This window comes from Delphinus delphis, chromosome 8, assembly GCF_949987515.2.
Source record: "Delphinus delphis chromosome 8, mDelDel1.2, whole genome shotgun sequence".
NCBI classification, from domain to species: domain Eukaryota; kingdom Metazoa; phylum Chordata; class Mammalia; order Artiodactyla; family Delphinidae; genus Delphinus; species Delphinus delphis.
In genome coordinates, this window is record NC_082690.1 from 80,867,554 (window position 1) to 80,881,569 (window position 14,016).

General features: G+C 38.3%; 2 protein-coding genes across 7 annotated transcripts in view; one reads left to right on the forward strand and one right to left on the reverse strand.

Moving 5' to 3' along the window:
• The window catches only part of KIF18A (kinesin family member 18A), a 78,964-nt gene extending 69,437 nt beyond the window's left edge, over window positions 1-9,527 (reverse strand). Inside the window, exons 1-2 of the mRNA XM_060017362.1 lie at window positions 9,474-9,527; window positions 345-717 (exon numbers count right to left, since the gene is read on the reverse strand). Of these exons, the coding sequence (XP_059873345.1) occupies window positions 345-669 (325 nt within the window). The 5' untranslated portion in view covers window positions 670-717; window positions 9,474-9,527. The remainder of the gene's footprint in view (window positions 1-344; window positions 718-9,473) is intronic.
• A 99-nt stretch (window positions 9,528-9,626) lies between these two features.
• The window catches only part of METTL15 (methyltransferase 15, mitochondrial 12S rRNA N4-cytidine), a 202,942-nt gene continuing 198,552 nt past the window's right edge, over window positions 9,627-14,016 (forward strand). For 3 of the 6 annotated variants that reach the window (XM_060018632.1, XM_069540958.1, XM_069540959.1), the window contains exons 1-2: window positions 11,787-11,883; window positions 13,949-13,997. The gene's annotated coding sequence lies outside the window, so the exon portion shown is untranslated. Of the gene's footprint in view, window positions 9,740-11,786; window positions 11,884-13,948; window positions 13,998-14,016 lie in introns of those variants that run through there. The other 3 variants (XM_060018633.1, XM_060018634.1, XM_060018631.1) reach the window with 3 other exon arrangements.

Genomic DNA, 14,016 nt, shown 5'->3' on the forward strand with positions numbered 1-14,016 from the left:
CAGGGATAGGCAGTTGTATAGGTGAACATTGGGAATATTTATGAATACAAATTGTGAGAAATCTGGCATCAATTACCAGAAGCACATGGTTTTAAAACATAAGAAATTGAAAGGATGACCATCTATAGGAACCAAAGCAAGACCCGGGAAAAGCTTCGCAAATGATATATGTTATATATGATGACTAAATTTCAAAGAAAATCTACATTTACAGTGAACTACTAAAGAATTTTTAGCAAACAAGCACCTAAAAATTGATTATATTTAGAAGAAAGGGTCAAGTAGATGTCTTAATATAAAACTGAAATCAGATGGAAACATCAAATCCCAACTGAAACAATTACCTGTGCAATTATATCCATTCAAAAAACTACGAAGAATTGGCTTAGTAGTGTGTTCAAAAACTTCCAATTGAGTTGAAGTTTCGTCAAAAACAGCATCGAATACAAATTTAAGGTCCTTATTTTGTCTCTTTGTAATATCTCGATTTATAGTTTTCTTTCCATGGAAAAAACTGATTTCTTCTTGCTTGGGATCAAAAACTAGAATATGCTTATCTACAACATGGACCACTTTATGGAATCCAGATGTCTTTTCTTTTGTGTTCTCAGGACGCACACGAACAACTACTTTCATGTGATGACACAGGTCTTCCTCAGTGACAGACATTGTTGATTATCTTGATTCCTTTGTTTATGTGAATGATTGAATATTTCTCTGAAATTAAAAAGTATTAATATTAATTCTACTTGTATGCAAAATAACTAGCATATAGTACTTATTAAATAAAGAAAGGTGTTAATTTTGTTCCACTCATCTGGTAAATGTTACTGGAAATCCTTGGTTCAAAACCCTCCAGTGGTTATCTTATTCAGAGTTGAAGTTCTGTTAATGGCCTACATTTTTCACCTCATGTCCTATTGCTTTCTTCTTCGCTCACTCTATTCCAGCTAACACACCAAGCACCCCAATCCTGATCTTTCTGCTAGCCATTCTCTCTATCATAAAGTGCTTTCCTCAATAACTACATGACTAACTCCTTCACTTCTTTCAAGTCCTGGCTTAAATGTTGCCCCTTCTGCCCACCCTTATTAATATTGCCAACCCAATTCCTAATCGCCCTTATACTGTTCTATTTTTCCCAAAGCACTTACCACCTCCCAACAAAATAGGTAATTTTTACTTATTTAGCATGTTTGTTGTCTACTTTCTCTCTTCTAGTTAAACTATAAGCCCTTTAAGGGCATTTTTTTTTAATCTGTTTTGCTTATCAATGCTTTCCAAGCCTAAAACAGTGCCTGGCACATGGTAGATACTATAAATACTTGATGACTAAATAAATTAGTGAATACTAAAAGGCTTTCTTTTTTTTTCTTGGTCTTAACTTTTTGATCCTAGATTATTTTCTGGATAGTTGAGATTCCTAAATTGTTGGATCTTTATTAGTTTATCCTTACTTTTCTTGTTTTTATGTGAGGTAGTCATATAGTCAGACCATACTTTTTGAACCTGCTGTCACTGATGTACCTTAAACTTACATCATTATAGAGCAGAGACTAGGATCTATATTCAGAGATTAGGATCTCTGAATACACAGTTGGGGGAATATACTATCTCTGTCACCTTCATACCTGGGCTAGCTAACTGACACATCCCTGGAACTATTTTTAACCCTATGGGTCTCTGAGATACAGGCAGAGATAAGCCTGGTTGTGTCAATTTCCACTGCCAAGAGATTTGCCGCCAAGATCACTTTTATTAAAAATAGCTCATAAGCCAAAGCTCTCCCTTCATTACCTTAATATGATTCTGAGAGATCCTTTCTTGTCCATTCCTGTGATCCAAACTAAAATAGTATCAGAGCCCTTGTGAAAAATCAAACCTAGCTTTTTGGGGAGCCCATACCTGTGATTTTATATGGTTTAGCTACAAAGTTTGAGTTGAAGTGGAAGCCCAGGGACTGACTAATATTTCAGAGATTTATCAAGTTTTTGTATGTGAGTGTCATTTAATATTTTGTATTGTGACATAATCTGATTACTTTCACTGCTGACATACTTCAGGAAATAGAAACTAGTGGGGCCATTGAAGTAATGTAGACAAGAGATGATGCTGTCAACTCAGAACAGGGTGGTGGTCAGATTTTGGATGTATGCTAAAGGTAAAGACAAAAGAATTTCCTGATAGATAGATGTGGGGAATGAGGGAAATGATTCAAGAATAACTCCAAAGTTCTTGGCCTGAGTGTTGGAAGAATAGAGTAGCCATCAACTGAGATAGAAATATCTGAGGGTAGAGCAGGTTTTGGGGGTAAGATCAGGAGTTCATTCTGGATATCTTGAATTTGAGATTTTTTTTTTTTTTTTTTTTTTTTTTTTTTTTGCGGTACACGGGCCTCTCACTGTCGTGGCCTCTCCCGTTGAAGAGCACAGGCTCCGGACGCGCAAGCTCAGCGGCCATGGCTCACGGGCCCAGCCGCTCCGCGGCATGTGGGATCCTCCCGGACCGCGGGCACGAACCCACGTCCCCTGAATCGGCAGGCGGACTCTCAACCACTACACCACCAGGGAAGCCCGAATTTGAGAATTTTAATCAACATCAGGTGGAGATGTCAAGGCAGCTGAAAGCTAACTTATGAAAGTAAACGCTGTCCTCAGAGTCTTAATGCCATTTGAAGCTTTTCAAAGTTTTTAAAGCTTAACGTTGTATTAAGATTTAGGGGGAACTTTTAAATCAATTGTGCTAAATACTGCTGATAGGCTAAGTACTTACTAAGAAGTAATCAGGGGATTTGGCAACATGGAGACAAACAAGAGCAATTTGGGGGGAATGGAATGGTAGGACAAAGGCCTGAATAGAAGAAGACTCAGATAGCAAATATAGGAAGTACTACTGCAAAAGTAAGCAAAGAAATGGTGTGGGTGGAGGGGGAAAGGGTTAAAAGAAGACATTTTGTTTGTTTCCTAAAGTGGAAGAAATAACAACAATGATAAAGCTAAAATATGTCGTAAAATCATATACTTTTGGAAAGAATTCGAATAAGGCCAAAGCAATCTAAAAGCAAAAGACACTGGACACAGCACCCCCTTTTCAGGACTCTGTTCTTCCCCAGAATTGGAACACTGAAGAGGAAAGGATGGTCATTTGGATTCTAACAGTGAGGTCCCACGTGAATTGCTACTCAGCTCTTTCTTCACCCTTGAGTTTCTGTCTAGCCAACCCCCACAGAGTACCTATACCCCACTTCTGTGACCTTGGACAAGTTACTCAGCCTCACTGAGTCTCAGGTTTCTCATTTGTATAAAAGGAATAATACCTAATAGCTGTTATGAAGGCTGAAGGAGATAACAATTATTAAGTGTATGAAGGCATTCAATAAATGCTCATTCTCTTCCTTATCTGCCCCCTTCCTGCCCCTTCTTCCCAAAGATACTGGTCCATCTTTTTAGTGTTTCCCAATGAGCTTATCACTGGCACTTTGGGTAGGACAATTCGTCCTTATTCGGAACTGTCCCAGGTATTAGAGGATGTTTAGCATTTCTGATCCCCGTCTATTAAAGGCTAGTAGAGTGTCACATTCTTTGTATTACCAAAAACTAACCTCTATACACTTTTCTAAAAGCTTTTAGAAATGTTCAACAAATGCCTTGATTTTAATGGATACACTTTTTTTTCAATGATAGATAAAATACACACAAATGAAATGGTTAAAAAAACATATATAAAACATCAGGTGATTATTTCAAAACAGATCTTAGGGGACCTCCCTGGTGATCCAGTGGTAGAATCCGCCTCCCAATGCAGGGGATGAAGGTTTGATCCCTGGCTGGGGAACTAAGATCCCACATGTCATGGGGCAACTAAGCCTGTGCGCCACAACTACTGAGCCCGTGCACCACAACTGGAGGGCCTGCATGCCACAACTACAGAGGCGACTCACTCTGGAGCCCGTGTGCCACAATCAGAGAGAAGTCCACGTGCTGCAACAAAGAGCCTGTGCACCACAATGAAGGTCCCTCGTGCCACAACTAACACCCGACTCAGCCAAATAAATAAATAAATAAAAAACAAAAAACAAAACAGAGCTTGGAAGGTATCTCGTTAATTAATTAATCATTAATTAATAAAGTTAACTGTTAAAATCCCAGTTCTACTACTGTAGAACAGTGACAGTGGGTAAGTTACTTAACCCCCTTGTGGTTTAGTTTCCTCATCTGTAAAGTGGGATTAGTAATAATCCCTACCTCATGGAGTTCTTGAGAGGATTAGCACTTAGAACAATGCCTGGCACAGAGTATGCATTACAAGTGTTTGCTATTACTGCTATTATTGTTATTATTACATACAGCTTAGTGAGGAAACATTGATAAAATGACACAAATATGCAAAGTGTAACTGTGACAAGTGCTATAAGGTAAAGGTTAACTTTGCTACCTAAGACTATAATAGGAGATTGATATTCTTAGAAAGCTTCCTAGAGGAATGACTGGAACTGAGAGCTGAAGGATGGATAGTTATTAACCAGGTTAAAAAAAATTTCAGGAAAGAAAACTAGTTATGCATTCAATAAATATTATTGAGTGCCTTCTATGTGCTAGGCTTTTTTCTGGGTCTTGGGATAGATAGGGTCAGAAGTGTATGTGTGGGCTTGTATTTTAGATGGGGTAGTTGTGAAAAGCTTGCCTAGTGGGGTAACTTTTTACAAAGACTGAAGTGAGGGACTGAGCAAGTAAGAGGCTCTCTGGGGTAAGAGTATTGCAGGCAGCAAGTCCAAAAGCCTGTGGTAGGAAACAGCTTGTGCAGAGGACAAAACTGGCTGCATGGTGAATTTGCTTAAATCTCATTTTGTTTAACAGTTTAGTTTTAGATGATTGTAATTCTATCTAGAGCATCTAAAGAGATGCTCAGTTTAGCTTTGTTCAGTCCTGACTGCAGCTGGAGAGAAAAGGGAAAGGAGAGGGCTATATTAAAAAGATTAAACTGGATAAAGGTGGGGCCGGATCTAGAAGATTTGAATGTCAGATTATAGAGCTCAGATTTGATTTTAAGTTAAGTGGGAATTACTGAATGTAAAAATTTGCTCAATTATGTTCAAATATACTGATGTCTTCAGGGATTAACAAGGTTGTTCCTACATTAAAACATGATGACTGCTTTCTTTTCTAACATGGCCAGGTAAGAGATGGACATCCAGTTGATTCTGAATAAGGCACACAGAAAGGATATCCTTAACCATTTTTACTAAGAAGTGGCAAAAGAAAAGCCTAAATATTGTTACCTGTGCAATACTGCGTTGATTCAAAAATTCTTTTCAGATGACCATTCAGAAGACAGTATCACAGACTATGATCAATTTTGTCATATCTACTCTTAAGTGGTATTTGTTGATAGAATCAAAAAAGCAAGCTGGTAGGATTTCATTGGTGGGACTAAAACATTAAGGATAAACACTTCTAATGCCATTTTCATTATAACAGAAAGGTATTTGTCTAGTCTAGAGAGAGTACAGTATGAAAGAGAGTAATGAAGGGCTTTAGTGGTAATCTATAAAATGACAGGGTTAGACTATATGATATCTAAAGTCCTTTTCTAGCTCTAAAGTTCATGATTATTGCATATGATTAGAAAAGTGTACTAGAAAGTGACAAAACATAACAACTAATAGGACTGTATGCTTCTACCTTTATATCCCTCCTTATCTCTTGTAGCGTACCTGGTATATAGTAAGTTCTCAAACATTTGATTAATGAATAAATTAATTAATAAGTTATACAAAGTAGACATGGAATTCAAGAAAGCAATATATCCATTTAGAGTAGAGGTAAACATGTATACTTCTCTAAGAGAACCAACATTATCACAGTAGAGTACAATGGTTGGCAATAACAAGAAATTCCAGTGAGGACCCCGAGGCATCAAAAATAGTTAAATAATGTGCCCAATTTCTTTACAAAATTAGGAAAGCGAGATCATGTTTTATGTTAATCATTGAAGATGGTTAAAACACTATCACTTAACAAGGGTAACATTCAATTTTCTGGGAGATTGACTCACATAGAAAAGCTCATTCTTCTGTTATGTTTAATGAAGAGGTGTTAAAACTAATTCTCTTCAATAGTTGCAAGTGAATATGAACCAAGTGGAACAGGCAGGCCCTTATCTTATATCTAGGTACTGTTCTCCCTAGATAAAGTTTAAGCCAATTAAGTCAAAGATTATATGAAAGTATAATAAATTTTACTTAATTCATTGATTGTATGTACTGATACCTTCTTCAAAAGCAATCAGATCATGTTATGGACCTCATCTTGTTCTCCTGCTCCAATGATTTCCCAGCATAAGAATAAAATGGAAATTCCTTACCATGTTCTGTGGGTTCTACATCTGTGGGTTCTGTGGGTTCTACCTCTCCATCCCTGTCTCCAAATGTTATCCCACCTCTCAATTATTGTTTCAGTTACACTGTCCTTAGTGTTCCTTCAACACCTCAGTCTTGTTCTGGCCTCATGGCCTCTGCACCTTCTCTTCTCTTTGCCTGGAAAGCTCTGCCTTCAGATATTTGCAAATCTTAATATCTCAGCTCATCATTCAGGTCTCTGTTCATATGTCACTTCACAGAGGCTTTCCCTATAGATTCCATTCAAAACTGTATCACCGTGCCCTTGCCTGCTGTATTTTTCTTCCTAGCATCTAGACTACTTGGAAAATATATTATTATTTGGTTACATAGTTATTGCTTATTTACCTTCTAAAGTGTAAGCACTATGAGAGTGTGGACTTCATCTGCACTCCAGAACCTAGAAGAGGGTTTGTCAAATATTTAGGATTTATTACATACTTGTTGAATAACTGAATGAAATAATGCAAAGTTTCAAGATATGTGTGCAAAAAACAAGTGCAGAATAGTGGACCTGGCATTCAAACATTTGTATTTTCAAAAGATATATACATATTTGTACATGCATGGGCTCTCTCAGGAAGAGAACAGAGGAAATTGATAATACCAGTTGCTTGATGATGGAAAAATATGAGGGTCTGGGTGACAGGCAGGCTTACTTTCTACTTTATATCCTTTTGTATTATTTGGATTTTAAACAAGTCTAGGTATTTTTATTTCAAAAACAAAGCAAAACAAAACAAGATTAAAATTTACCTTAAACACAAACTTTCATTTAGTAACAATTATGGAATACTTTCTCCTGAGCTCTTATTCTACAAATACAAATGTGCTAAGCAATTTACATACTTCTCATTTAATCCCTGTAACAATCCTATGACACAGGTATTATTATCATACCTACTTTATATAGAGAGAAACTGTAGTATAGACAGATTAAGTTAACTGGCTAAGTCACACTATTGGAAGCACAAGACGTAGAATTTGAACTCAGACTGTCTGAATCTAAAGCTCAAGTATTTAATCATCACTCTCCATGATGTAAATATATAACCCCCAGAAATTTTCTGATAGAAGTTAAACTATTTGCCTACTTTTGATAGAAAACCTCAGGGCCTAGTATTGGGGCCCCTGAATGAATGTTGAAATAAAACTGAAAATTCATGATTTCTCTGTGCTTGCTGGATAACACACACAGTTACCTATTCTCAAAAAATATGCTATTAATTGAGAACTCTTGGATTAGGTAGATATGGTGATAACTAGTAATAATGAACAACGATGATCATTTGGGCACACTCTATATGCCAGGCATTATGGTAAACATTTGACATTCAACATCTCATTCAATCCTTAAAAAGATAAAGTAGACTCTATTATTGTCTCCATTTTACAAAAACAGAGACTTAGCTTTAGGCTAAGGAATCTTTCCAAGATGACAAGAGAGAGTAAGTGAGAAGCCAGAATGCCAATCCAGGTCCAAATCCAAAGTCCATGTTCTTAACAACTCTGGTCTATTGGAATCAAAACAGAAGGCTTTCAAACAATGGAACAGAAAGGTCATATAAATTTTCTTGAATGTGTGGAGTAACACAGTTATAAATGATTTCTTAAATACAAATTCAAATCTGAATTAGATTCAGATTCAATAAACATTTGTTAGGACCAGGAACTATCCTCCACTCTATCATGTATAGTCTCTATGCAACTTAAACCTCTTATTGGAAATAACTTGAGTGTTAGAGCCACTGCTTCTATTCACCTGTAAGCATCAAGGAAGAACGAAAATTTCAAGTGGGGGGAAGGGCAGCACTGACATCTGGGCTATTTTTTCCTCCTAGTTTTCAGAGTTCATAGCATAAAAGTCATTTTATTGTGTACCTTAATTGATTCAAGGTATATTTATAGTGGGACAAGATACATTTTTGAAATGAGAATTTTGTGTACTTGTAAATACTTATTTAGTAACAGAGGAGGAGACAATTACTACCGTTAAAGGCAGATAACCTTTGTGTACCGAAATACACAATTCTTACAAAATAGTAGAAACTTAATAACAAGCAGTATCTAGCCTTTGGATCTTACATTCTCCCACAACAAAGTTCATAAATACCTCCCAAAATCCAAGGCGGTGGGGGGCACTGACTGTGGTAGAATAACACTATCAACTAAAACCTGTAGAATGCCTAACACATTCTACCCGATAATAGTTAGTAACCTAAACTATACGTTATACAGCACAATTATTCAATTCTGGTCAAATAATCTCATAGAGTAAACAGCAGTCAGCCTTGACTTCTCTGAAACTGAGTGCCTAATGAGCACTCCTCAAGGCGAACGAATCTCGCAGAAACTAAGAACAGACGGTAGAACTGATTCTCAGTGCTTTAAGTCCCTTTCATTTGCAGAGCACTTTGTCAACCAGTATCTCTTCCATAGCTCATCTGATCCCCAGCAATCCCGTTAGTCAGTGCTGGCAGGTCTTATTCTGATGCTACATTTGGGGTCTGGGAAGGTTCCCAAGTGACCTTTGCCAGGTTAACGCAGAACCTCGCTGGACAAAAAGGTTGAAGGTGAAAGGTTGAAAGGTTGAAGGTGAAACAAGGCTCCTCTTGATAGTTAAGCCCAGAGTTACATTTACATCTGTGTCTGAAACAAAACACTCTGAATTTGAAGTCCGGAAGGAACTTTACACTGTAAGGTGCCAGACAGTTAAAAGTGTTCTGCCAAAGTCTGGGAAAGGGGCCAAGATGCCCTTTAAAACTTCCGACTTCCTGAGAATTTCAGGCAGGAGATCCCTGACCTTCCTGCTGAGCAGTCGAGGTCTCCCGATCAGGCAGAGCCATATTCTAGTGGGTTCTCGAGTTCCTTCTTCCTTTCACTTTCTCCACTGGGACCCTAACCAGGCCCACCCCTGTCCTCACCCCCACCGCTCCACCTAACGCTTCCGTATTTGTCAACAAGCCCACTTGGTCCTCTATCCCTGAGGCGGCGGGACCCCTCCGCTTCCTGCGAGACGGGTCATCCGAAAAAACGTCCCCGAGACGAGAGTTTTCTTCTCTTGCCTTTAACTCACCTCAGACCCAGGAGAGGTTACGGAGACGCTTCACTTCATTGTCCGCCTCTCGGCGATTCAAATTCAGCCACGAGATTCAAACCCAAGCCTGCTTTCTCAGCGCCTCGTTTCATTGGCTGCCGTCTTCGTGACGTCATCACGCCGGACGTGGCCGTGGCGCGCTGCAGTTTGGCGCCCGGCGTCTCAGCGGCCCCTTGCAGTGGAAGCTACCTTGCTCCGTGTCACCGTGGCAACTCGCACGGCAGTTTCCGGAGGCGTTGGCCGAGGTGGGCGGGGCTAGGCCGGAGCTGCCACCTGGGATCTTCAGGCAGCCTTCAGACCGTGGGCGCGGGCTCCGGTCCCAGGGTTCTGGGTGTGAGTGAGACGGGTGCGGGCAGGGGTTGGCGGTGCTCTCTGCTAGGGGGAGAGGCGGAGCCTGTTGGGTGTGGATTAATGGGTTCTGGGTATTTGTTTTCTCCTTTTCTCTATTGAGTAGTGAGGCCTCCAAGACACAGGTCCCATAATCTGGAAGGTATAGAGACATGTTCTCTCCAACCACTTTCAGTTGGACCGAACTGGGGTCAATTCGCCTCAGTTAATTGAAAGTTCAGGACTTTGGTTTGAGGCCCCAGGCTTCATTTCTCAGGAACCCCAGACCTACTCCCTTAGTGCTGACTCTGAAACTATTTGTTGTATGGCTGTTTTTTACATTTCTTTCTAATGATGGCGTTATAAAATAAATTCATTTAAATTTATTGGCTTAGTTCATTATTGGATGCAATGGGCTTTTAAGCCTGGGTTGTAGGTAGTATTTTAGAATGTACACTTTAAAAAGAAAAAAATACCTGGAAATAAATGGGAAATGTGTTCGCTAAGAGAATTCATCTTTTATTTATCAGGATATTTTTAATAGTATGATCTGAATTTTATTGTTCTTTATGTTACTATTGTTGTATCCATTCGTTCAGCAGTTATTGATTGTAGATTTTAAGGACATAATAGCACACAATTGAGTCAAAATCCCTGCGCTCTCAGAGCTTATGCTCTAGTGATTCAGCATCACCATATATACAGGATGGCACAACACCAAATGCAGAGTATTATAAGTGAAACAATGTAGGGGAAACGCTCATATTATAGACATTTATTTCCTATTGAAAATCAGAAACACTATGTATTGTATATGATACATATTATAAGATTCTTTCTGAACACTGGATAGAGCATCAATAAAGCTACTAATTGCTGGCTGTATTACATATATCTTAGCTAATGAGACAGTGATTTGTATGGTGCTGGGTTTGGTAATAAAATTGAGAAGCCTTTTAATTTTATTTCAATATGCACTCACTCTATAGTACTTTACCTTTGATGTCCTGGACATTTATTAACTTTATATATGTTATCTGGTCACTTAATTTTCAAAACAGTCCATGAGATGTAGATACTATTCATTTTACCGAAGAGAAAACTGAAGTTTTCAGAAAATCTCTAAAGGAAAATATTTCTGTTGAAGGGTACAACCCAGCGAACTCGGAATGGAGTCATTTGTTTCTGAAGTACTTTCTAGATTAAGTGATATTAAGATGCTATCTTAATGTAGTCTGAAAATAGGCATATATTACCAATTTCTTGTAAATGTGCACTGATCATTGGTGAATAAGTAGAAGTGTTTAAATTTCGTCGTTTTTGATACCCACATTGTATAAGGTGGACTAGTCTCACAGGTGTTTCCACACCTAATCTAAATGCTTATTTTACATTTAACTTTAAATTCTGCCTTACACTTGCCATTTAACAGTGTTCAGATTTTGAAGTCCATATTTTTAAGGAATTGTAGATTTACTATGCCAGCTGGCTTCTCTTTAGTTTGGCAAGACATTAAGGCGTACAACAGAAAGGACAAGAAATTGGCGTATTTTGTAACGAAACGAAGGGAAAAGAACCAAAACTTTCCAAACACGTAGTGCTAAGGAGACAGAAATTCCCACCTTTTGTTAGAAATTAGAGTATACTAACTGCCATATTATTTAAAACATAGAAATTTAACATAGATTCAGAGTAAACTGAAAAGAGTGGAGAGAAAGATAAAATGGAAAGTGAAATTTGAAGTTTCATTAGACATTAAAAAAAAAAAAGTAAAAGTGAATTTCAACCTGGTAATGCTAGGGACTTAAATCCCGCACCTCCCCCAGGAGCACCATTTGGAACCCCGAGCTCCTGAGGCCCTTTGGCAGCTGGGGCCTGGAAGCAGCGGAACCAAAGGCAGACGGTCCTCTGTTGCTGGGGCGGACGTGGGCCCAATCTGTCCGTTCTCGCAAGTTTCCCCCAGGGCTGGGACTTGTGCGGGAGGCAAATTCAGGTTCTCTGTCACCGTAGTGGTCGTCGCAGGCCCGAATTAGAGGCCAACTGAGAAATCTTCGTGCCTCAGGTGAGGAGAAGGTGGCCGAGTCCCGGGAGCTCTTTTGGAGCCCCCCCCTCACCTTTGGGGGAACTTCTAGGGGTTGCCGGATTCACCCAGCACAGAGGAAACTCGCGCCTCTGCTCTCCCGCTTCCTCTCAACACTCATTCGTCCTGAGTTCAGAAGTTTCTAAACAGTTTCCCTTGTCAGAGTGTGATCCTTACGCAGAAGAATGGATTCTAACTTTTTCTTTAGGACCTCTTTCACTTTCTCTGTGTTCGGGTGCCAGCCTCCAGGTCGAATTTTTGGCCTTAGGAATTAAATTTCCGAAGGGTTTTCTCTGCAGGGGGAGCTGACTGCAATGACGGTAATTGGTAGCTCCGTTGAGCAAGTAGTTTTCAAAGGTATCGCTCACCTTTGTGTTCCCACATTTAAAAGAGTAACCTGGCTAATTCCGTAGTCTCAGTTTAAATTGAATTTTGCTGGCAGAGAAAAGTTAAGTGGCTTGCCTAGGAAACCACAGAGTTGGCTGTAGAGTTTAGGTTTCCTGATATCCTGCTTCTTTTCTGTGAACAGAGGGAAGTTAAACTATCTTAAATCGTCTAGGGGGGCTAGTTCTTAGTGGACTGTGGAAGTGCTCTGGGTTATCTGGTGGGATATGGGGCTGCAGAAGAGAGGGAAGGAACTCCCTTTAGAATTTGCCCCCTTCCATTTTTAGGGAGGTATTCAAAGACACAACCAAAAAGGAAGATTAATTATTGAGTCCTTTTCTCCGTGTTTACCCACATTAGTATCCAATTAGTGTATACTAAAATCTAGAGGCTTTGTACCTTGAATATATTTGAGTAAATACAAAGAAATTGAATGCAGAAGAAAATTAAGCGTTGTTGAAAGAAGCATTTTTTTTCTACCCTATTTGCTTTTTCCTGTGTGGTTCTGATTCTGATATTGGAGTTGATGGGCTTTTTATTTGTTTGTTTGCTTGTTTTTTTAAAAAAATCAAAATCTGAACATACAGTGTAGATTGTTTACATATATTGGATAGGCAAAAGAATCGAATAAGTTATTGGTTGTATTGTTTAAATACTCCATATTCCACTATTTAGGGCTGTACATCGTTCTTGTGTCCTCTGTTGGGTGCCCCACAGTATACTGTATTTCCAAGTGGAGTAGAACCAAGCAATAACATATTGGCTCCTTAGAAAAAATGAATCTAATTCATGGAATACTACAAATACCTAGTCATAGTGTAATCAAAGTGTACCATTCAATTACATGAGTGTATCAAATAGAGCCAGTGGGCTGTGTTTATAGCATATAGGTTAAGAGAAAAAGTTCTGGGGATAGAATGCTGATGTTACAGTTCTAGCTTTATGGCTCTCCAGCTTTGTGACTTTTCAGCAAATTACTTTTCTGTTTTCCTCATCTACAACATGGAAATAATAATAGTACCTACCTTTAAGAGTTGGGGTAAGGATTGAATGAGTTTGTACATGTAGTGTGCTTAGAATAGTAAGTGGTACTTAGTAAGTGCTCAATAAATGTTAGCTTTTATTTTGAAATATGTTAGAAATGCTAAGTTAGAGCATAGCTTTTATTTTGAACTATGTTAGAAATGCTAAGTTATTAGAGCATAGTTTGGCTTACTTTTGTAAACTTTCTGGAAAACATAAGGCATAATTCATAATTTGGCTAGTTTGTTATTGCTGAGCATCCAAAATCTTACTTAAAACACTCATTAAAAATTTTTTTTTGCCATATTTTTTCTGTGTCAGATTTACAACATAATTCTGTGAATTACGTCTTTGGTATCCTCAAGGTTACATCTTACTGATATTATACTGATATAATATCAAATATGTATTTTTATTTATTTTCCAGTCATTACATGTGATTGACTTTTCAACATTATTCTTCATTTTCTAATGCAAAAGGAAGGGAAGGCATATTTAATCAAGATTTATGTTTCATAAATATTTTGAGAATGTGGTTTTTGGTAGGGTCAGTGAGACAAGTAAAATTTTCTAAAGCAAGGTTAATTCTATAGAATCTGGAATTTATCCATCCATTCTTTTATATTTTTATTTTTTCCAGAAAACACGTATTAAGCGCCTAGTGTGCATCTGATTTCGTGGATATAAAGGTGTGGTTCTTACTTTTAA